Below are 25,149 nucleotides of genomic sequence, written 5' to 3'. Positions count from 1 at the left end.
AATCAACCTATTTTACCATTTTTTTACAACATATTCAACTAATTTAATCTAAAATATACCAAATGATAATCTATTCCGTTATTAAAAAAAATTTAAATCCACAAAAATTCAAAAAAAAAGAAATACTCCTCCATCTCAATAAACTTATCACATATTATTATTTAATGATTAAATGAGTTTTTTATGATTTTAAATTCATTGTTGATAAGAAGGTCTTTTTAAAAAAATGATAGTAAAAAGGGTTTTATTTCATATAGATATGTATGCATGAAGATATTTAATTAATAAGGATGAAAGGGAGTGGTGGCATGTATGGCCAAACAGTTGGAGCATGAGAGAAGGGACAAAGGAAGCCGAGCTGGTTTAACTCCATTATACAGTTGGCTACAAATGGCGGGACCCCAACTAACTCTTCAATTGAATATACTTCTAAACGCTTTTCTCTGCCGCCCTTTAATACCCCCCACTTCTTCTTTTTCTTACTTCTAACGTTCATTCATTGCCCTTCAAACTTTTCCTTCATAAGAGAGGGTTGAAGAAACACAAAGTATTGTTTCAAATTTGGATTTTCGAAAACAAGGCAAAAGATGAGGGAAGTGATCAGCATTCATATTGGGCAAGCTGGAATTCAGGTTGGGAATGCTTGTTGGGAGCTTTACTGCCTTGAACATGGAATTCAACCTGATGGGATGATGCCTGGGTACGTTTTGGAACTGGATTTTCTTCTTTCTTTTGGTAGAAATAGAAATTTCTTCTAATGAATTATGCTTCATGAAAATGGGGTTTTTGTATGAATGTAAAGCTATAGAATTCAACATAATTTTGTTATGTACTTATTGGATTTCCGCTTTATTTTTTCACTGTTTTATTGTTCTTTAATAAGCGATTATGAGCAATTTGATCAAACTTCTTGCTCTTGTGTCTTCACCTCATTAGCTTCCCAAATTCTTTGCTTATAGTGTTCAAATATATAATAGGAGTTCAATAGCAACCAATGCATGTCGGTGACTACTAATTTTTCAGTGAGATAATTTCCAGATTCCAGTTGTTAAAACAGAATGAAATCTATAAATGGATCACCAATCATTTAATTTGAACCTAACAAAATTCTTTTGTGTTTGATTGCAGTGACACCTCTGTGGGTGCTTGCCATGATGCTTTCAATACCTTCTTTAGCGAGACCGGGTCCGGCAAGCATGTGCCGAGAGCTATATTTGTTGATCTAGAGCCCACTGTGATTGATGAAGTTAGATCTGGGGCTTTTAGACAACTCTTTCATCCAGAGCAGCTTATTTCTGGCAAGGAAGATGCTGCTAACAACTTTGCTAGAGGACATTATACAGGTACAACAATCTCGTCTGCTGTTCCTAAATAGCAGTTTTATTTCATCTGGTCACTGGATTAAACTTCTTCGTTGATGTTGCCTGCTGCAGTTGGTAGGGAGATTGTGGATCTTTGCATTGACCGAATAAGAAAATTGGCTGACAACTGTACTGGTCTGCAAGGATTTTTGGTATTCAATGCTGTTGGTGGTGGAACTGGTTCTGGTTTGGGTTCATTGCTTTTGGAGCGCTTATCTGTCGACTACGGAAAGAAGTCAAAACTCGGCTTCACCATCTTCCCTTCTCCTCAGGTAATTCCCTGAACACTTCAGGTAAATGTATGAGATAATCTAGTTGCTTGCTTTTCCCTATGCTTGTGCACAATTAACTGAACAATTATACCGAATTGTGCAGGTTTCTACTGCCGTTGTGGAACCTTACAATAGCGTGCTCTCAACTCATTCTCTCCTTGAACACACAGATGTAGCAGTGCTTCTTGACAATGAAGCTATATATGATATCTGTAGGAGATCCTTAGACATTGAAAGGCCCACTTATACCAACTTGAACCGATTGATATCCCAAATTATATCTTCTTTGACCACTTCATTGAGGTTTGATGGTGCCATAAATGTAGATATTACAGAGTTTCAGACTAACCTTGTGCCATATCCTCGTATCCATTTCATGCTTTCATCATATGCACCAGTAATCTCAGCTGCAAAGGCTTACCATGAGCAGCTATCGGTTCCCGAGATTACAAGTGCTGTTTTTGAACCCTCAAGCATGATGGCTAAATGTGATCCGAGGCATGGGAAGTACATGGCATGTTGTTTAATGTACCGTGGAGACATTGTACCCAAGGATGTCAATGCTGCTGTTGCTACCATCAAAACTAAGCGGACTGTTCAGTTTGTAGACTGGTTAGTAGACTTCTCTTGCATTTCAGTTCCATATAATTATGCACAAGCAATCTTATTAACATTACAACAAAAGAGTTTTCAAGGAGGAAAACTTAAATTTTGCCTTCTAAATGATTTTGGTGCATCATTTTTTCAGGTGTCCTACTGGTTTCAAGTGTGGTATCAACTATCAGCCACCCACAGTGGTACCAGGAGGTGATCTTGCTCGGGTGCAACGAGCAGTGTGTATGATCAGTAACAACACATCTGTGGCCGAGGTTTTCTCCCGAATCGACCACAAGTTTGATCTCATGTATGCCAAGAGAGCCTTTGTTCACTGGTATGTAGGTGAGGGAATGGAGGAAGGTGAATTCTCCGAAGCCCGGGAAGATCTTGCTGCTCTCGAGAAAGACTACGAGGAAGTTGGGGCAGAAGGTGGTGAAGATGAAGAAGAACCAGAAGATTACTAGATCCATATTACAAGAAATCAGCAGTCGCAGTCAATGATCCACCATGTTCCTCAAAATTTCATTTTACTTCATCAGCCATATTTTTATTGTTGTAAACTAGTCTCCGTATTTCATTCCTTGAAATCTTTTTGTACCTTCACTGGCTCTATACCTTGAGTGGGTGTTTTAAGTATTATTGTGAGAATGGATGCTTTCTGTCCACTTGAGATGTAAACTCTCCATGTCTAATAAAGCTTTAACGTTGTGCCATGACTTTGTGTTCGATTGAATTAAGCCTTCGGTTGTCAGACTCTTCATTTTTTTTTAAATACTCATGTCAAACACATTCGAATAAGAAAGCAGTGATAAAATAAATTAAGCCTAGTCAGGTCTAACATTCACCCTGGATTCAAGTAGATTTTCTTAATATATAACCTGCAGAAGAACATCCACAAAATATCTAGAATACAGTAATAAAAATTGTGTAAGTGGGTCCCATTGGAACACATTAATGATTTCTTTAAGATCATTAGATAGTAGTATGGATAGAACCTTATCTTTTCTGTCTCAATAGTTGGTAGCTAGCTACCACTTGCCCGTATGGGTGATCTTGGTATGTCCTTATCCCCGAGCTAACCTACTTGATTAAACAAAATAAATGCTCCTGATTCTTCTTTTTGTTCCTACATCAACATTATCTCGATTGGTTTAAAATATAGTCAGGGAACAGTTAGATAATGGACTTGGCAACAATTCAAGTTGCAACGGCAAAAAACTAGAGACTTAACTAGTAATAAAGGTTTCCCATTCTTCTGTTTGATTAAATGTTTAAAATAAAGGTTTGTAATTGGAACTAGAAGCTTTTCATTCAAAGAAAATCAAGAATTCTTTAAGAAAGCATGTTAGCAAAGTTTCATCATTAGTCACAGAACTATGACAAAATTCTCAATTGAGTCACTGAACTTTGATTGACTCAGGATCGCGATCGCACAAGGGTGAGCTAACTTCAAAATCCTACTTCAGTTCGGATTACAGGCTGCAACTTGTCTCCATGAACCTAGAGCAGCTAGTAATAGCCAGTTAGCCATATAAAGGTGGGTTTATTCCTTTGTACACACCGTTTGTCACAATATGGGAGTGCTGAAGCTTGATAAATCATCAACAAGCTTTCCAAAGATCTTAATCCCTTCACATTCCAGCCTCAAAGTGGATCACTAATTTCAGAGGTAATGCAACTGTCATAAGTGATTCATTAAGAAGAAAGCATCTTTTCAGAGGATTTATTGTTAGAAAAGCACGCTCAAACATAATGAACTCAAAATTAATTCCCATTTGAATGTGATTAGATGCATTTAGGGATTCATTTTGCAATGATTTGAGACTGTTGTACCCGAAACCACATTAAGTGGAGCATAGCATAGCATGGCTGTATTCTGTTTTTGGTTCATAGGTTGATCATGATTATATAAAATAGGGAAAACCATCAACCTACCGTCCTTTTAATTTTCAAGATCTCAAACTTCTACACACAGATTCACCCTAAGGCAACAAAACCGTACTTGAGAATCTAATTGAAATATCTGAGCCCTATTTGGCATAGAGAAAAATGAAAGATATAAAGATCATCATTAAATCAGCATGATTTCATAGACTTTTTTATATTGAGAGATGGATAAGACCTTCCAAAGGAATAGTTGACATTTTACAAAATGGAGATCATCTCTGGTCCCTGGCTGTTATTTTGTCCTTGTGGCCTACAATAACAAGCAATGAAACCTAAATCATCTACTCTCTTGATTTTACAAGGATAAATTGAAGCTAAGACCTATTGAAGATCATGTTTCAGAACTTGTAGGAAAACAAAGAGCATAGTGGTGGAAGATCCCACAAGGCTTCACCAGATTCATTGACAGTTTCTATACACTCTTGAACTCCATTCATTGCATAAAGTGAAGCTGATATTTGTCTTTCCACTTTCATCCTCTCGAATTCTGTTAACTCAGAACCAGTTTCCTCTGGAAAATTCATGATTTCTTGTGTATAAAGAAACCTGTTAAACCCTGTTTCACAGATATAAGAAAAATCTGATTGAGAAGATGCACACTCTAATTCCCTTGTGCAATTGCTCATATCAGGTTTATATGCATCATCAAACAGCTGAGTATCTTGAACCATTTCAACAGGAGAAGAATTCTCATTGCTTAGGCCTCCGCCGCTATTACAACTACCGCTGCTAGTAGTAATACTACAGCTGGGGCTGGGGCTGAGGCTAAAACTTGTGGGGGCTGAGGCTAGAACAGTTTGTTGTTTAGCTTCTTTTTTGGTGTTAAGAAGATTACGAATCCGAGAAGCAAGAGGAGAATCGAAGGAGACGTGAGTAACAAAGTTGGTGCGAGTATTGGAACCACGGAGAAGGCAAGCAGCTTCATCATAAGCTTTAGCAGCATCTTCAGCAGTGTCAAAGGTGCCAAGCCACATCCTGATATTTTTGGTTGTGTCTTTGATCTCAGCTACCCATTTACCAGAAGGTCTTTGTCTTACACCAACAAACTTGTTAACCTTATTGATCTTTTTATTTCTTCCCTTGAATTTGCTCCCCTTGCTAACAGGAATAACTGATTTTTGTTGTTGGAACTGGATTTCCATCGGAATAGAATTGAGGGGGGGGGGGTTTAAAAGGTATCAATGGTGAAGAAGAACAGAAGGTGTATCCTACTACTTGGTCGATTGTCAATGAATAATGGGGGATTTATATGCTTAAAAGGAGGTCTGAGTTTTCTATAAGCGATTTAGCTAACCACCCAAGATTCTTTGTGTGTGTTTTCTTGTGTTTGTCTTATTTCAGGTACTTATGCTTGCTTTTGACTTTCACTGCAATGTCTTATGTGCCCCTTCTCCAACTTGTGATTTTTTAAAGCATTATAAAAAGGGGCCAATAAAAAAATTCTTGGAAGAGTTGGCAAAATTGTCTGTGATGGATTCATCCAAATTATTTATGTTCATTTCAAGACAAAATCTACCTTTTCAAGGACAAGAATGTAATTTTTCAACCCAAGAACAATATATATATTTTTAAGACAAACCTCAAACTTAGGGCAAGGGCAAGGAGGTTGGTTAGTCCTTGTCTAGTTGTCCCCATTCTCTCCCAAGAGTCTCACCCTTTTAACCAAGTCAAAATTTAAGACAAATTTAAAAAAACAAATTTCAAGAGAGCCTCAAAGCTTGCCACTTGGAGGGACTAGAGATAATCCCCTGGAATCTCAGATGAACACAAAAAAGTATGCTTCAAAAACCTATTGCTTACTTGACTCAGACAATTGCACCTACTCTTTAAATTACTCACCATTACCTCATAACAGACAAAACTATCAACAGATTTTTTGATCTTATGCAAGCAAAAGGTAACAAGCCATCTTCGGATGTCATCGACAATAAAAATATACGTATATACATATATAAGACCTTGTCTTATTTCCATGAGAAATCCAAACAACCCTAATAATTAAAGTGGCCTTGAAAGGTATATCATGCAAGGTAACACAGTGCTACAGTACTGATTCATCATGGTTAGCTCTCCAACCTTCCTTATAGGATTGGATGTCAGTTAAATTTCAACTCTCTCCAGAAGCCCTTCTAATTGATCCCTAATGTCGACCTGAATGTAATTTTCTTGTGTCAAGTAATTTGTTTCCCTCCAGGAATTGTAAACCCTCATTAAATTCTTGCTTTTGTTGCTGTTCATTTTAGTTTTGCGTGTTTCTCCTATGAAAGTCCGGTTTTAGATTTTCTCGATGCATTGAATTAGTAGGTGTCACAAAAAGATCACTGTTAAATTGCAGCATGTTTATTCAATGTTGTAGAAAATCTTAAATCTAAAGGAATGCGTTTGATGTTTGCTTGATGATGAAAATGATACTAAAACCATCATTAACAATTTGAGAGAAAGAAACGGACCAATTACAAGTCCCTTGTATTATTATTATGCACTTCCTATACCAAAATTTTGCTATATTCAACCTTCAACCACCATACGCATTGGCCAAAACAGTGCCAAAAAAATTATAGAACATGCTATCAAAACAATAAATAAATAGGTGAAAACATTACTCACCAACAAAACCCTCACCACTTTCTACTTTTCTTTTACCTTCTATTATATAAAATCCATAATTGATTTTTTGTTTTTTTAAATTTGTAGAAGGCTAAGAATACAGGAATCAGAAGCTTTCCTCATCAATGACACCATAACTAGGATGATAGAATTGATTGCAAAGCAAGCTGCTGCTGTGGCTGCAAGGATGACCAGGTTGATGCCAGAGTAGATGCAGGTAATGATTGCTGGAAGTGCCTTATCAGATTTATCATTCTACTAGCAGTTTGCTCTGTTGCCAGATCTTTACCAGCACATAAAACCTATATCATCAATATTTTCTTATAAATAATGATGAATAACAACCAAAAGGAACACACAACACTTAAAATATGGTCAAGATGATACCTCTGCAAAAACAGAAACTATCTTAGGAAGATATTGATTGTTGGGCCCTAAAAGTTCCTGATCTGACCTGATAACAGATGCAATTGTTTTTAAAATGCACGGCCAGGAAAAAAGGGACCAGACAAATGATACAGAGAAGCAAACTTTTCACAGAACGTTCCAATAACTCTTATAGCCTACCTTTCAACCATAGAACATAGCTGTTCATGAACAATCTTGGCCTCAATCAGATCACCTTTTATCGGCAAGCAACTTAACCAAGCTGGAAGAATCTGCCAAACAGAAAGATCGATATTGTAAGAAAGTAGCTAGACTTATTATATCAACCTTGCTAAAAGGACTTGGACAAGAAGTGGCAATTTTCTGAGATAAAAGTGAGGTTACTACAAACATTTTTATTAGAAAGGCAACAAATTGGGATTTGTAGAACCTGAACGTAAATCCAATCTCTTCCTTCAACTCAAAATAAGTAAATAACTGCTAAGGTATAAAAATAATCTCCTACAGAGTAGCTAGCTGCTATTTTCTTGATTCTATTATTATTGTCTTAACATAGCACACTACATCCAGAAACAAAGACCTTTTTTGTCTGCTGCTAAATGAGTTGCATCAACAAACCATCAGTTTATAACAGCTTCAACCTCTTTTTCTCTACTCTCTCTGGTATTCAGACTGTGGCCATGTAAAGGGCCATGTACTTTTAGCCAATGACTAGTAAGGTCATTGCTGTGAGCAAATCAATTTTTCCTGACGACTGAAAGGTCATGAAAGGTCATCTTAGCTGGTTAACAAAATTCCTAGATTGAAAATTGGTTGAAACTGAAATCCAAGAAATGCATCCCCACATCACAATAGGGAAATTGAAGGCAGAAGACTAATGCAATGTAGATCATGAACCACGCAAGAAAATTTTCTCCAACATATCATAAATCTCAATTGTGACAAGTTCATTTAGAAATGAACATGAACCAGTCTAACATTGAAGTGCAAAGATTGAGCATGATAATAATTTCAACAGAAAAACGTACACAAAAAGGATTATGCAATGACACAAGTACCTGAGCAGCATCTATACTATCCCGATGAAATTGGCATATTTTTCCAAGAGCGGAAACCGCATTGTCATAAGCCATCACATTGTCCAAATGCAATGCATTAGGGTGTCTGATAACAGCATTAAGCCTGGAGAGGGCCTCTAAATAAAAAGAAAGTATCATTTGATTAAACTAAGGAGACAATAACTTAAAAGGAAAAAAAGTAGTGATGCAAGTGTGCAGCAACCTTGGATAAGAGGTTTGAACACCAATCCGCCAAACTCAGCACACAAGCCAACCCCAAAAGCAGCTGCCTGAAAAATGAAGCACATATATTCTCAACACAATCCAGATTGACTAAAGCACAAGACAACTGATAATAATTAGATAAAAAAACCTGTCGAACATCAGGGCTTTCATCATTGCATGCCTCCAAAAGGAAGGGAAGATATGTGTCATAATACCTGCCCAAAATATTCAGCATAAATATCTAAAAGGACTTCCAGAGTTGGCATTCTCATAATAGTTAAGCAGGGAAGTGCATACTTAAGAGCTGCCTCACGACAGTGCTCAGCAATATCATCAAATATACAGATAGCAACTCTCCTTTCTTCGGCTGTTTTATCCTTACCCTGTATAATCAGTAAATTTATCAGCCAGTTAATAGGCCTAACACCTCTGTTAATGCAGTAGAAACTCTATGTCTTTTTCTCCAAGAAAAGAGTAGAAAGGAAGCGAACAGTACTTAAGTAAATTTAGAGCACTTACTCCACAAAACCAATTCACATACATGTAAATAAGAGATATAATAAGGACAAAGAACTCACCCACATAGGGGTTATATAAGATGTAAGCTCCTGGAAGAAAGGCAGGAAGGATGCCTTGAATGTTTTGATCAAAGTTCCCAACAAATCACCAAGCTTGATTCAGAGAAGATACAAGGCAAACAAATATGAGAGCATTATAACCTAGTACCAAAATATATTTCATGAACCAATAACCAAAAATCTATTAGGAACACAAACATACTTGACCGAAAACTTCTTCTTCTTGCTCATTTTCCTCCTTAAGCATTTCACCTTCTTCTTCATCAAAGTCCTCAGCTTTGGCCCTCTCTGCTCTTTCTTGTTTTCTAGCTGAGCTAGCTGTGATTACCTGTTTAATCTCATCAACAATGCATCTTATTTGGCCCTCATCAAGAAATGGTCCACAAATCTGTCATATTGAGAAAGAGGCAATTATCATAAGCTCAACCTCCCAGAGGGAAGCAGAATTGAAGTAGTCAATGAAAGTCTAAGTTCAAAAGATCAGTATAATGCCATCAACAGTAATTGAGCAAACCACCATAAACACCAAAATGAGGAACGAGAGAAGAAATGAATCGTACCAACTTATTTGTTTTTCAGCATTAAATGAGGCATAGAAGATGATGTATAAGGTAGAATATCTATTCACATCACAAAGAAAAAATGACTTGTGCACTTGACATCACAAAAATCTAGAAAAACAAGGCTGATATCACTAATTTGGTGCATTCCTGATGTTTCAAACTATTATTTTCCACTTCACTTGATGGTTATTACTTATTACAACCAATCGTGTAACGGTGTTGGTGTTTCTTATTTTTCAGTTTATCAATCAATTTATTCCTCTAAAGATTAGCATCTCCGGCAGCATGCACAAAGAACAGCAAATTTTAGAAGGAATAGAGAAAATTTTCATAACCTCAAAGAATCAGCTGGATGAATGACTATAGATGATGTTGAAGCATTTCAAAAAGGCAAAATTAACAGGCAAGTATAAGCTAATAGAGACTCATAGTAAAGGCACAGAATATAAAGCAGTCTTTTAGTCATGATAGCATCACAGGCATTACACTCATGCCAGCCAAAGTTTTACACGCAGTAAAAGACCCAGTAAAAAAATCAGTATGTTTAGGATCACAAAAGAATATTTTCCATAAATACACCAAAGTTCCCACATAAAAGCACAAGAAATGTTAGCATATATGTAAATTCGTGGCAGATGATGGATGATGCTAACCTCTATGCATTCATTCAATGAATCCAACATGCTCCCACAAATTTCTACCTCAGGCTCCTGCAAGCAAATTAAAAAAATTATATATAAGCATACATGCCATTTCCAGAATAAATAGTAATCATGCATGCGTAACATCCAAGGACAAAATGATGACCCAAACCAAAAATATGACCTTGTGTAAAGCCTCCACCAAAGCTGGTATTATGTAATCCGTCAACTGCTTTATATATGTTCCATTTCGACCTTGAGCTTGCCCTTTCTCAACAGCTAGTTTAGCAGAATGTAACAGCTCCGGCATGGCTAAACAACGTATACAGATATCATCAAGAATGCAGGTGAGACAATACAGGAAAAGAATGCAAAACCAACAAGAGAAAAAGGACTAAGTCATACCAGAAACAGCTGCCTTCCTAACTTCTTCATGAAAATAAAATTTTAGAAGGGGAACTAAAGTAGTAGCAACCTGCATTTTTTCAAGCAGTTCAGTAACCAGAAACTTGGGCTCTCATGCAAAGCTAAAAAAGAAAATGCCAAAAATAAAAGTAACCTGATCAATCCACGGGAAGAACCCTTCCTTTAACTCATCAGCATAACAACATAACATGTTGCAAGCTGTAGCTTTTTCTTCCAAAACACTCGTTTTGATCCCTATCCTTTTATCACCAAGAGTGATAGTCTCAATGCTGCAGCGAACAGAAAAAGCAGTAAATAAGCACCTTAAACACTTTAAAGCTCAAAAGAAACATGGTAGTGAAGGAACTTAAAAGATATTGCAGCTTTTCAAGAAGAAAAGAGGAGCATTTAACTAAGACATCTTGAAATTTCTATAGATATCCTAGAAAGAGCTTTTGCAAGAGCAAGGCAAAATGCAGTCATATTACAGATATATGACAGGAAAATAGATATAGCTTTTACCACTTGAATATTAGATTAACAATCTTCTGTGCAAATAGCACAGGAGAAATGAGTACAAAAAAAATAAAAAGGCATCTAAACCAATACACTAAATTTAATAGTAAGACTTAAGACCATCCAGAACAAATTGCAAACCTTTCATCATCATCATCATCAACATTAGCATCAGAATCTGTGATTGTCACATCAGGCTTAAGCTGCGCAGATTGAAGCAGGGGGGGCATAACAACACTCATGTAAGGAAGAAAATCCTGTCCAAGGCACTTGCAAAGCCTGGCCCAAGCCTACCAAATCAAGGACCACCCAGAAAAGCAGTCAATACTTAGAAGACACTCTATCATTCAATTATCAATATAGTTTCCTTAATTATCAGAGCAAACCTGCAACATGTAGCTCGTTGTTGGATCATCCGATTCCATTTGAGATACTTGCAATGACATCAAGACGTCCATAACCTTGCAGTGTAAAAGGAAATAGTGAGGCAACGAGAATCTGCACCATGAGTCGCAAGAAATCCAATTGAATTTGGACACACAGAAACTATCAGTTATTCACCAAGATCAAACTATAATTGATAACTTAATCCCAGCCCAAGAACTTCCTTGAAAAGAAATAGATAAAATCTTATCTACCCCAAAGTCTCGTCATGTGGCTTATTAGTTGTTATTGAGAAAAATTTATTCAGACACTCAATAGGGTCTAAAGTATTTTCTCCCAGACAATAGATCAATTTAGAAGTAATGGTCTACCAAAGAACATGAAAGAGTTACAAACTCCTATATCTTGACAACAACCACCTACCATTTGAACATAGTGTCTAATGGTTTATAATCAATATTGGAAAAGGAAAAAGCCCATTGAATATTAGGAACTATTTGTAATTTTGTCTCCGCAGCTTCCTCAAAATTTATTCAGAAAACAGGATACTGAAGTAAAACATCTAGAATAAAATCCCTTGTTTCCAGTGTTCCGGAAGGTTGAAAGAGAAATATTAATATTTTTGAATTTTATAAACAAAATTGGAGAAGAATTTGGTATCCAGAATATTTCATTGAAGAGTACAAGTCAAAAGATAGAGATCCAAATCGAAAATCACTTTCCAAAAAACTGAAAGAGGCCTTAGTTTGAGAGACATACTAGGAACATAGAAGAAATTTAAAATTGAAGAAATTAGAATTAGAAAGATTATGTATTATAGATGGATAATAAGTGATTGGAAAATGAAAAAAAAAATAATGAAAAACATTAAATTTCTAAGTGGTTATCTTCACACAGCCTTGCTGTATTTGAGTCCTTTTATAAGATCGCTAAAATTGGTAACTCCTCCAAAAATAATACCATAAAGGATAAAATTGACAATCTGGTTCGTAGCTACAAAAACCATACAAATTCTTTAATCCTTACCTGTTTAGCATCATCCCTAAATTTTTCCTTTCCAACAGCCATGCCAACCAAACTAATGCACTCCATAGCTTTGGCACGAAGCATACGATTAGATTTATCATTTGCATTAACCAAGATAGCTTTCAAGTAAGGCATCACAGCATCGTAATATTTCTGGAATTGCTCCTGTTGTTAAGCATCCCATGTCAGATAAAATGCACTTAAATATATACAGAAAATATGAAAATATTCCAGAAGCCTTTGAATACCAGAGATGAATCAGCAACTGATGCCAAAGCCGTCAAAGCACCCTCCTGGACCATTTGCTTCCCGTTCTGAAGAGCAAAATAAGGTGAAGACAACAAGCAAAATAAAAGTCAAATAAATTGAAAATTACTCCAACCAGAGAAGAGAATACGCAAGACAATATATTTATGCACCTTTTATAATGTATTCTAAACTAAACTCTTTTGTGATCTAAGGAAATTAAAAGCATGGCCAGATATAAACAAACAAATGATTATTGATTAACCTAAGGGCAAAAAATGGCATGAAAATCTACAAAAGCAGCATGTGACATGTCTATTTGACACATTGCAGAAGCAATTTCCCGCTATCTTCTAAGCTTTCTCTCATTCAAAACCTGTCCACTATTTTCAAAACAAAAATCTCACCATCTTAAAGGTATATACCATTCTGATTGCTAGGAATTACAAGTTCTTTAACAGGAAAGCAACCAGCAGAGAATGTGTTCTCCAATCCATAGACTTCAACAGAAGTACAGAAAACATATATACCTGAAGCAGTACAAGAAGTTTGCTCACAATCCCATCCAGGTATGGAGTTAAGATGTCTGGGGTACAATTTTCACTGAAATTAAGTACTGCTGAAGAAGCATGGGCCTATATTTTACACACACAAAAATAAAACAAAAAAAAGAGAAGAAAATAAATAAGATTTTTTACATCCAAACAAAGAAACCAGATAATAAAGGCTGATGAAAGAAGATTACATATTGCTTCTGGAAGACATCACTATTTCTGGGGAACATTAAACAATATTTTGCTTCAAAAAAAAATTCTAAATACACATATATAATCATTTATATTCTTCACCAGTTCATCTATTTTTTTTCCTTTTTCTTTCCAGGGGGAAAGAAAGTAGTCATAAAATTTTAAAATTGGGAAACATTTTGATCATATTTTGCTTCAAAAAAGATTTTGAATACACATATGCAAGTATATATGTGTGTATATATATACCTCATCTATCCTTTTTCCTTTCAAAGGGGGGACACAATAGTAACAAAATTTTAAAATTTTAGTAGCATATTTTGTATGCCATTACTAGACATTAAAATAAATAAATTCATTTTAAATTAAATCAGTTGCTCTATTAATCCTAAATGATTTTAACTAAACAATAAAGTTAAACCCAGAAACACTTATTTAATCATTATAACATATTCATGATATTGGGGAAACCTGCACACGAGGATTCTGGAAGTCATCCATGGCTCCAGCTAGTGCAGGCAACACTCTCTGATGATATTGAGTCTGCAACTCAGGGCCCAAGTCCGTAGACAACTGCCCAATGGCATTAATAGCTGCCCATCGAACACGAGGATGGGCATCATGAAATGAATTCAAAACCATTGACACTACCTGTTCTAGATTTCTTATCATCACCTGGCAAGAAGAAGAAAAGAAAAGCAGAACCCGTTCAGAAACAATGAAGCATATTACAATTTAATCAAAATCAGCCCCATTGATCAAGGGACATAGATAAAGCAATTATTTATCAAGTTAACCGTAGAACCTATATTAATTCAAATCCACTCAAATTATAAATGCCACGTCTAGAATAAACAAAACATAAAAAATTAAGCTTCTAATAGTGTCTTATCATTATTATATAGGTAGCAAGAAGTGACATGCAAGCTCCAAATAGAATAAACATACACAGTGCATTAAATATGATCAAACTGTTAATTTGGAACTTCAAAATTCAAACCTTGGAACAACCCTCAGCAATCTGAGCAAGTGCAATGAGAGCAGCATGTCGTTTCTGCCACTCTGAAGCAGCCAAAAACACCGGAAACAATTCTGAAGCCACTGGTAAAACAGTATTCCCTCCTAATGAAATCGACAATCTATCTAAACACTCCTGACCAACCCCATAATTACTTGTTTCCCCAGCATCCTCATCCTCACTCTCTGCATTATACCAATCCGGTTCATCTTCAATGTCCACCAATAGATTCATCAACACCCAAAATAACCTCCTTATGAATTGTGGTAACTTCCTCATCATCCCCGGAGCCCTCTCTCTCGCCTCTGCTAACGTAATTATAAATTCAATGGCTAAATGGCGTGTTCCTTCTTCTAAACTCTCCGCCTCAGCAATTTGTAACATCGATCCTACTACTTCCATTATTTGCCTCCTTAGAAACCTCGGCTCAGTCCCGGCTAACTCAATTAACAATTCCAAAGCCTCTTGAGCTGTGGCTTCTAATCCAGAGTTCAACGCCTCGGTCAACGTCTGCATCATCAACGGCAACAAATCTTGGAAAGCGTCCCGATCTTTGGGGTTTGAAATGCATTGAATGAAACTGACTGAGGCGCTTAAAGCTGCGATTCGTACGTCGCAGCTTGACGGATTTGATAAACAATTGAAGAAGACTGAATGGAGAGTGTTTAAATGAGGGATTAGGGTTTCCGTTGTTTCTCCGACGTTTTGAGCTAATCGAGAGAAAATTAAAAGAGCAGATTCTTCGAGGTTGGGATTCTTAGAATTCACACATTGGAAGAGGAATGGCAATAGTTCCGGCCAGCCTCTAGTAGCAACGACGGAAGAAGCGAGTTCGGAAATTGTATCGCAGAGTTTTTTTACGTTAGCTTTCGATTGTTCGGTCTGGAGGGAGGATAAAAGCGTGGATTTAATGGCGGCGCGTGTGGATTCAGCTAGGAGGGGAAAGAGAAAGGAGTAATCAGCGGCGGGAGTTAGGATTTTACGGAGGAGGACAGCGGAGAGGGCGCGGAGTTCGGGACGAGGGGATGAGGATAAGACACGGGAGAGAGCGAGGGAGAGAGAGTCGGGGTGAGTTTGTTTGGCAAGGTGGAAGAGTGACTCGGCCTGGGAACGTTGGTCGTTGGAGGAAGACATGAGGTGGGAGATTAGGGTTTCGAAGTGAGTCGAATCGGGGCCCAAGATGTGGGCGAGTTGAGCGAGTTGGAGCTGAGTTTGATCGGTGGCCATGGGCGAGTTTCAGGGTTTTAGGAGGATATAATTTGTTTTTGTTATTTGGGGTTTTTTGTATTTGTGGCGCCTCCCCAATCCCGATATAACAAAAGGAAAGAAGAAATAAAGAAGAAGATAGATACGAATTTTAAGGCAGGGTTTGCGAGCGAAAGTGCGAGTGCGAGGGGAGTGTTTTAAACGAAACCAAAAGTTGTCGGTCCATTTCTTCTTCATGCCTCTCTACTCTTACACATTTTCATTTCACTCACTTTTCCTTTTAATTCCAAATATTCATTCTCATTTAATAATTAAATTTTATTTTTTGAATTTTTTAAAATCTTCCTTGTACTCTTTTGAAATTTAAGATTTAGTCTCTATAATTTTGGGACAGTGAGTCCTGTACTTTTTTAATTTTAAAATCTTGGTCCTTTTGTCTAATTTTGTTCTTAAAATTACAGTTAAAAATTGATCAAATATCTTTTTAACCCTCAATGTTTACAGTTTTTTATTTTATCTTTATTCTTTAAAATTGCAGAAAAAAATTAAAATGACCTATTTTTCATTTTTAAATAAAATGTAAAAAAACTAAATATATAATTCTTAAAAGAATTCAAAAAAATTTTAAAAAAAGAAATGTTTAAAATTAAAAATATAAAAATTAATTTTAAATTTTAAAATTATTAAAATATATAAAAAATCTATTTTTTTTAAATATATGTTATTTACACCTTAAATGGTAATAAGAGGCTTTTATGGGCCTTGTAATAGCCAAACCGATTGGCTCGACTCGTTTTTGAGACAGACTTGGCTAGGCCTAACTTGACTTGGCTTGTTTTATTGTTTAAAATATTAAAAATATAAAAATTTATATTAGTAGTTTAGGTACTAGATTGAACATTTTCAAATTACAAGTATTACATTGGACATTTTATGAAATACATGTATAATAATAAAAACACATATTAATAATTCAGTTATCACATTGGACATTTCTAAATTACGAATACTACATTGGACATTTCCAAATTACAAGTACCACGTTGGACATTTTCAAAGTAGAAGTACCATATTAAACATTTTATGAAAGTACAGTATCAAATGTGATATTATCCCTAATTTTATCACACTTGCCAATTTTTAACTAAAAAAATCCAAAAGGTTTAAGAGATTTTTTTAAGGGGCAGAGTAATTTGGACAATGAATTGTAGTTTAGGTATCACTTTAAGGACCAACTTAAGAAAAATAGTATAATTTCAATATGATTTAAACATTGTAATTTTTTTTTTCATTTTTTTCTCACTTATTTGTCTCAATTCATTTGCATCCGATGCCTAAAAAGGATAATAAAATTTTTAATTTAGTAGGTGTGATACATTAATATGGTATAATTAATAGAAGGGTCAATTTTATTTAAAATTATATTTCGATTATTCAACTTTCGAAAGTTACATAATAGTCATTAACATTATCGAATTGTTACATTTTCGTCACTTGTCCGTCTCTTAACGTGGCACGCTAATTTAAATGTTTAATTACGAATTTGGTCCTTAAACTATAACTAAAATATCATTTTTTTTTAAAAATTCTTAACAATAATTCTAAAAAGAACAAGATTTAAAAAAAAACCAAAATAACATTTTTTAGTTATAGTTTAGGGACCAAATTAGTAATTAACCATTTAAATTAACGTGCCACGTCAACCTCGTAACGGTAGTTAACAGACAAATTATAAAAATGTAATAATTTGATAATTGTTATATAACTTTTGAAAGTTAAATAACCAAAATACAATTTTAAATAAGTTTAGGGACATTTGATATAGTTTACCCCTAATAGAATTAAAAGAAATTAACTTCTAAATCTTAAGAAACCAAAGTTCTAAAAATATTACCCACCAATCATAATTTTATAGAAAAAAATCAAGTTCACATTAGAAAAAAAATTACCATTATTATTTATTATTTATGTAACTTTTAAAATTATCTACTCCTTTTTAAAAATATTATTATTTTTCAAACATTTATAATGATTTTTTTTACTCTTAAATTATATAAAAAAAAGGGTTATTTTAGTCGGGTTCTTTTAGCTTCATTAAACTCTTTAACTTTTAGTTTTGTCAAATTATGCAAAATTACAGTCAGTTAACTTTGATGATGAGAATGATTGATGTTGACATGACATCTAAATTACAATTTATATATATTAGTTTAGTAATTAATTAAATTTTTAAAATTTAAAAACATTAAATTTTAAAAAAAATATTTTCTTAAAATTCAAAAATTATAATTTAAAAATAAAAATAGGTAAATTTTGTAAATTAAAAAAACTATATAAAATTTATAACAATTTTTTAAAAAATAGAAAAATATATTTTTTTTTTCAAAATTCAAAAAAAATCAATAGAAGGAAATAATTAAAAAAACATGATTCGCCCGCTACTTCTTTACTCTTCTTTAGAGTAAAAAACTCCAAGCCAAGCCTCACAAACCCCTTTTACCCCTAAATTGCAACTTTTTATGCTAAAAAAACTATTAATTGATTCATCAATCAGATTTTGTTTCCCACTGCTTTCACCATTGTTGCCATCAACACAACACCCCATTGCCAAATCTTCATATCGGAACTGTAGAACATAAGTCCCACAGTCACTAAAACCTCCATTTTTTCTTTCCATCTCCCTTCCCTCATTGATCGCCTAAACCCATCCCTCTTTACCTAAAGGAACATGGTTTAAGATAAGAAGCAAAACTTTCCAGTAATCTTTTTGAGCAATCACTAATTTTCGTCCAAATCTAGTTCATACACTTTAAGTAATTTTTTTAATGATTTGGGAGGTCAAAGGAAAGTCTTGGTGGAGAGAAGGCTATGTCTAGAATCGAAAGACGATCCGAAAGTGGGTTCAAGAGATCGAACCTCCATTTTTCAATGTTAGAGAGGAGATTTGGTAAGGTTTCAAGAAAGATTTCAGAAAACCAAAATGAGGAAGCAAAAGAAAGACAATGAGCTTTAGTTTGATGGTAACATTGGATTGAATGGAAGCCAATGAGAGGTGATGTCGGTTATTTGAGCAGAAACTATCTTAAGAGAGAAGCAAGTTCCAGCGGCGGTGCTAAAACATTTAACACTATGTTTGGTTGGGATGAATAACATCTCAATTCCGAGTCGATTCTTAAGGGAACAAATTATTCAGTCATTTGGTTTACTGAATTATTATTTATCTGAATACACATTACAGTCTGATTATGAATGCTCCCGTAATAGTTATGCTTCAACTATAACAAAATGTTGAAGACTGAAAAATAAAAGATGGTTCATTGATAAAAGAAGAGCCAAACACAAATGGAGAAAGGCTGGATAGATAGAAAATGAAAGAGATAAATTATAAATGAGAAATATTTCAAAATATAAATGGTTAAACTTGTAAGGAAGCAAATTCATTTGATAATAGCTTCAACTAAATAGGAGAAATAACTTCTCTTGGAAGTGTTTTCTCTCTAAACTCGTTTGTGAGTTCTAGGGTTTCTTGAAGCTATTTGGTCTTCAACTTGTGACCTCAGTCTACATTTTCGTATGGTTGTTTGAGGGGTTTGTCCTTTTTTCCTCTGTTGCTTCTGTTTTCAACGCCAATTTGGTGTGGGTCTTTGGTTTTGTTTTTCTTGCGACGGGTTTTTGTTAGTTGAGTGAGAGCTCATCTATTATGTTTCTTTCTTTATGCTTTTATAGAAACCAAATTGGGATCACAAATTGAAAACCAAGAATGTCTCCTAACAGTGAAGTTTGCCTGGGAATCACAAGTACAGGGATTTGGTATGTACTGTTTATCGAAGAAGCTTGTACTTCTGTCCTAAATTGAGTCTTATGATTTTTTGGTTGAATAAATTCAGCATCAGTGTCCTCATCGTCTCAACTCCTTGTTCCAATGCTTCATCAATCTCTCAAACATACCACCCATTTAACACTTCACTTTAGCTGACTGAGTTTTGACTCGATCAGCATAGATACTGTAATCAATATAAGAAGTTGTGGGTTTAAATACGTTAAAGCACATTATCATCATATTTATGAGTTGGAAAAGATTATTTAAAAATAAATAAAAACACTTCACTTTCATCTCTCAAATTACCCTACTAATACCCTATATTTGAATACTCTCATCTGTTCTCCATCAACCAAACTTCAAAGTTGTACATTGTAATTAATGAGAAAGACAAAAGGCAACTAAATACTTGATTTCACTCCGCAGGACTGAACTTCTGCAGAAGATAAGGTTTCATGTCCATAGCACCAGATGGATTTCCAATGCTTGAACAATAAATTATTCTTATGGAATTATGGAACCATGAATCACCATGTGCATCTAATTTACCTTTTAAAAGGGATATGTGTTTATAATGCAAAAATTAAATAAAAAATGATGGGATTCGAAGAGCCCACCTATGCACAACAAAGGAAATGATTGCCATCCAGATGTGAGATGTCCCATCACACTCTTCACTCTACAACAAGAAAGCATAAGTTAATGTTTTCAAATCACCATTTGTTGGGAGAAAGGCGAGGATGCACTTAAATAGACAGGAGAAACAACTTTGAGATCCATTTATTGTTCCGTATCTTAAGGATGAAAATATGAACTGGTATTGCTCAAATACGCATGTAAAGATAATGAATATGCAAAATGATTTCAAGCAGGAATCATTGAGCAAAGAACTGCTTCGAAAATAGCCGAGTTATGTCCAAGAAATCAAACTTAAATTACCAAGAATTCAAATTAGAATTGAACAATATATACACAAACTAGGCTCAGAACTCCAAATCACATGGAAAGGAATGAGACATAAAAAACAACTAATACAAATTTTGCTATAGTAATATCAATGGAAAATACCCATTATGATGCCTATTATGATACTTGATATTACCGGCCCAAAACACGAATGGGTTTGAGTCGGTTACCATCAAGCTCGCACGTTGAGCTCGCATAATAATAGTGTTCGCAGGAGGGGTACCTATATTCTCTTGCCACTACAGGAAAACAGGTATTTAGCGGCGTTTTTAGCGGCGTTTTCTCAAAAAACGCCAAAAAAATTGTAAAACATAGAGCAATAGCGGCGTTTTACCAAAAACGCCGCTAAAAGCAGAGCAATAGCGGCGCTTTTGGTAAAACGTCGCTAAAAATAAGAGCATTAGCGGCGCTTTTGGTAAAACGCCGTTAAAAATCAGAGCATTAGCGGCGCTTTTGGTAAAGCGCCGCTAAAAATCGGAGTATTAGGGGCGCTTTTGGTAAAACGTCGCTAAAAATAAGAGCATTAGCGGCGCTTTTGGTAAAACGCCGTTAAAAAGTTTAGGGTTTACGATTTAGGTTATATGATTAAGGGTTTAAAGTTTATGAGTTACTATTTTAAGGTTTATGTATTATGGTTTAAGGGTCGGGGTTTATGATTTAAGGGTTATGGGTTAGGGGTTAGGGGTTAGGGGTTAATACTTAGGGGTTTTTATTTTGTGGTTTAAGGTTTAAGGGATATAGTTTAGGCCGGTACTTTAGTAGGGGATATAGTTTAATGGTTTAAGGTTCAGGTATTGATTAATTAGTGTTATTATTTTGTGGTTTAAGGATCAAGAGATATAGTTTAAGGTTATGATTAATCTATACATTTTGTGGTTAAGGCTTAGGGGTTATTATTTTGTGGTTTATGGTTAGGGGATATAGTTTAAGGTTTAAGGGATATACTTTAGGGATTAAGGTTATAGGGATATAGTTTAATGGTTTAAGGTATAGAGTTTTGATTAATTAGTGTTAATAATATTAAGTATTTTGATTAATTAATAATATTATAAAAATATAAAGGCTAAATGATATTAAAGTTTACCGGTGTTTTATTGAAAAACGCCACAATTATCCATGGAAGCAAAATGCTGTCGGTTTATACTTTTTTGTTATTTTTATTAGTGGCGTTTTATGAAAACGCCACAAAATCTAAATTTTTTTAACTAAAACGGCGTCGTTTCTGTGTGGCCCGAAATTGCTTTACTCTCTGCCAAAGTCAATTTCCCCGATTTCCCCCAACTTCTTCTCCCCCAAATTTCCCCCAACTTCTTCTCCCCCAAAATTTTTACCCTAGTTTCCCAATATCCGGTGCATCTTCTCGGTTTTAGAAGGAAACAAATCAACTGTCTCTATAGATGAGTGGGGGCATCTTCTTGGATTTAGCTTTTTCCATGGATTCCCAATGACACCCAAATTTTACAAGGTATGTTTTAACGTCTTCCTGCTTTCTGGGTCTTTCTGTTTTTCTTGTTTCAATCTTCCTTTCTCTCCTTGTTTTATTTTGCTAACATAGGCAAAACCTTATCAAGCTTGTATATTTCTGATATTTTATTATTGTTTTGAACAGGACCACAACCCACTGTTAAGGAAAAGATTAATGCGGCCTGATGGTACTTGAATGTTTCTAACTTGCTAAATGCTTATTTAATTAACTATGTCAATGGTGCTTCTAGTTTTGAGATGCTTTCTTTTGTTTTTGCCCCCTTGATCTACTCATCGTCTAGGTAGTCATGTTTTGGTTGTGTAATATTAATTAATTGTTTTATATAAATTTTGATGTCAGTTGTTAAATCTCCATTAATGAAAGTCTTAGCACAGTTGGTAAGAGAGGAGGTTTGAGTTTTAAGTATCGAGATTCAAAATTCAGTATATAGGGTATCTGAATCCCACTATGAGTTGCAAGTTTTAGTTCAATTACTCAGTTGTAATTTAGATTATTCCAGTTTTTAGTTTGTTTGTGCTGCACTGTAAAAATTTGATTCTAAACTTTGTGATTATTAAGACATATTTGTATTGGTATTGTTGTGATTTTAAAAAAATTGGTTAAATCTAGTACGGTATACTTGTGTGTCAGTGAGGCTTAGATTTAAACATGATTCTTCAAATGTTGGTTTCATGGTATTGTTTCTTGATGTGCCCATTCTTTATGCTATGGCATTTAAAGAGATACTATTCTTCTTCCCTCAATAATTTGCTGTTTATTCACTAACTGCATGCAAACCTAGTTTAAGAAGCAGCTATTTGGATGAAGTGATACCATGTGTTTTATGATATAAATAGCATCATGCATCATGGGATACAACTTGTAAGACATTAGTATCATCTGAATTTCACATATTAACATAAGCATAACTGGGCAGATGTGGAAAAAAGTTCTGATTCAACTTTCTATTAGTATAAGATCTAAAGGGATACTTGAAGAAGCTACAAAGCAACTCTAACATCAAATTAAATTTACTAGAAATCATATGTATATATATTTTACTTTTTGTATACTCGTGTAAAAATAGATTTAATTATTTTATTTATTTCAATAAAATTAAGTAAATGTGTTTATTGGGAATAGAATTTCATTTTTCTTTTTTACTATGTAATGATTAGGAATGTGGGATATATATATGAATAGATTCAAAGTTTGTACACAGTTTAATAACAAAAAGTTACTTTTAACATTAACATAACATACTTTAAAAAATTACCCAAGTTACCTCAAAATCAACCCTGAATTGAAATAAAAATACCAAATTCAAAATATTTAAACATATAAATATATATGATTATCAATGTTTGATGAAAATATATTTAAAATAATTAAATCTATTTTCATTTTTCTTGTTAGTACTAGGTGGATTAGTTCATTCATGTAGTAGATATTTGATACAATGGTTAACATAATTGAATCAATGCACTTAACAAGATATTGATTAAAATTTTAAACCCCATTTTAATGGTAAAATATCATGGTGTCATGGGGTTGCAAATGCTGGTCCTCATCCATTGTTCAAAGTTCATAAAGTTAGAAACGTCTAATGAAAATTTCTTGGCCAATCAGTTCCATTGGCTAGATGGTTTGACCCATATTATCAGATCTGCTTGTTTTTAGCCTATTGTCTGTAATGTCTGTCAATGAATTTCTTCTTATAAATTTCTTTTGATTCTTAGGCTCAGATGTGAACGACTAAAACATTTGCTTCCCCCATTTTCTTTTTCCTATTATATATATATATATTTTTTAACACTTAACTTAGGTTGGAAACTTCTCTTATCACATTACTTGTTAAGGCTAGAGGCCAAAGTTTACTTCTTGCTAATATCAACAATCTTTTACAACAAGATTTTGATGTGCTGCAACAATCTGTTGACCAATATTTTCATGATTAGCTTTTGCAAACACTGCAGCTTGTAAACTTTTACTTATGTCTAACTATGGATGTCATTTCTATCCCTTTTTGTATATCTAGGAAAACTGACATGAAGTTTATTTTGACTGGATTATAAATATATGTAATGTAAAAACATTTGCAACAACTGCTGCATATTTTCGGGCTGAGAAGTTTATTTTGACTAAATTATATCGCAAAACTGACATGAAGTTTTACTAAGGATTACTCACATTATGCCTTATATCAATTTTCAATTTAGATGGTTGTAGTTTGAAGATGATCTATTTTGGTACAAATCAGTTAGATTTTGTTGACATTTAATTTTTAAACTTTTTCAGGGTCATTCTTCTGTATCTGTTTCTGAGACGCAAGTAAGTTTTATTATTAATTAATTTTACATTTATGTTCTGTGTATTGAATCTAATTTGATAAATCAATGCATTCCAGGGAGCAATTGAAAAAATGATCAGCCATTCAGATTGATAATTTTTGTATCAGTTTGTTAGCATCCTTATCAAGTATCAAATGCCTATCTGTTACTTCTTGTACACTGCAGGTTGGTTATATAATTCCTTCTTGTTTGGGTTATTCTGTCAAGATTTACTTAGTATTTGAATTAATTTTGTACAAAATATTTTTTTGACTGCTTTTAACCAACACCTAATTTTTTCTTCCCTATTTTTGTACTATGACGATTGTTAATAAATTTAATTATTACTATAATAGCTATATGAAGTAATATATATGAAGTAAAATTATATTGTATACTAAATATGGTACATATACTTTAATTCCTTGTGTTTTGACTTTTAGGATATAGTTCCATGTGTCTATATTAGTGAATTAATGTTGTATATGTTTCAGTTACTGCTTCCTGCTCCTCCTGCAACTATTGGTTCAACTGAAGCTGCCATTTAATCTTCGAATTAATATTTGGTACTGATATAGATAAAGTTTTCATATTTGCTTAAACTGAAATATATTTGGTGCTACTCTTATAATCTTACATGTGTCTGTATTAGTGAATTAATGTTGTATGTATTTCAGTTACTGATTCCTGCTCCTCCTGCAACTATTGGTTCAACTGAAGCTGCCATTTAATCTTCGAATTAATATTTGGTACTGATATAGATAAAGTTTTTATATTTGCTTAAA

The 25,149-nt window shown here is 34.2% G+C and overlaps 3 protein-coding genes and 1 long non-coding RNA gene across 4 annotated transcripts; 2 read left to right on the top strand and 2 right to left on the bottom strand.

Annotated features, from left to right (window-relative positions):
• The first annotated feature begins 317 nt into the window (after positions 1-317).
• Positions 318-2,943, top strand: LOC107891543 (tubulin alpha-5 chain). The gene is made up of 5 exons (XM_016816379.2): positions 318-700; positions 1,129-1,343; positions 1,434-1,633; positions 1,737-2,245; positions 2,382-2,943. The coding sequence occupies exons 1-5, from the start codon at positions 588-590 to the stop codon at positions 2,692-2,694; spliced, it is 1,350 nt and encodes a 449-aa protein (XP_016671868.1). The 5' UTR covers positions 318-587; the 3' UTR covers positions 2,695-2,943.
• Positions 2,944-3,536: 593 nt separating this feature from the next.
• LOC107891736 (ethylene-responsive transcription factor ERN1) lies at positions 3,537-5,613 on the bottom strand. Its single transcript, XM_016816619.2, has one exon. The coding sequence runs from the start codon at positions 5,317-5,319 to the stop codon at positions 4,516-4,518; it is 804 nt and encodes a 267-aa protein (XP_016672108.1). The 5' UTR covers positions 5,320-5,613; the 3' UTR covers positions 3,537-4,515.
• A 1,001-nt stretch (positions 5,614-6,614) lies between these two features.
• LOC107891729 (importin-5) lies at positions 6,615-15,951 on the bottom strand. The gene is made up of 20 exons (XM_016816607.2): positions 14,560-15,951; positions 14,031-14,234; positions 13,344-13,448; positions 12,816-12,881; positions 12,568-12,732; positions 11,544-11,618; positions 11,299-11,447; positions 10,796-10,931; positions 10,642-10,711; positions 10,421-10,548; positions 10,249-10,305; positions 9,235-9,420; positions 9,033-9,125; positions 8,752-8,837; positions 8,603-8,669; positions 8,453-8,519; positions 8,230-8,366; positions 7,352-7,443; positions 7,172-7,238; positions 6,615-7,086 (listed from the first exon to the last, which is right to left on the bottom strand). Exons 1-20 carry the CDS (start codon positions 15,802-15,804, stop codon positions 6,922-6,924), a joined length of 3,360 nt encoding a protein of 1,119 aa, XP_016672096.1. The 5' UTR covers positions 15,805-15,951; the 3' UTR covers positions 6,615-6,921.
• A 5,958-nt stretch (positions 15,952-21,909) lies between these two features.
• Positions 21,910-25,149, top strand: LOC107891722 (uncharacterized). Its single transcript, XR_005905029.1, has 5 exons — positions 21,910-22,034; positions 22,179-22,221; positions 24,333-24,365; positions 24,859-24,930; positions 25,042-25,149. It is a non-coding gene; the product is annotated as an uncharacterized lncRNA (long non-coding RNA).

This window comes from Gossypium hirsutum, chromosome A11 (genome assembly GCF_007990345.1).
Source record: "Gossypium hirsutum isolate 1008001.06 chromosome A11, Gossypium_hirsutum_v2.1, whole genome shotgun sequence".
Taxonomy (NCBI): domain Eukaryota; kingdom Viridiplantae; phylum Streptophyta; class Magnoliopsida; order Malvales; family Malvaceae; genus Gossypium; species Gossypium hirsutum.
The sequence above is the reverse complement of the archived record's forward strand: the minus strand, read 5'-3'. Positions and strand labels throughout refer to the sequence as shown.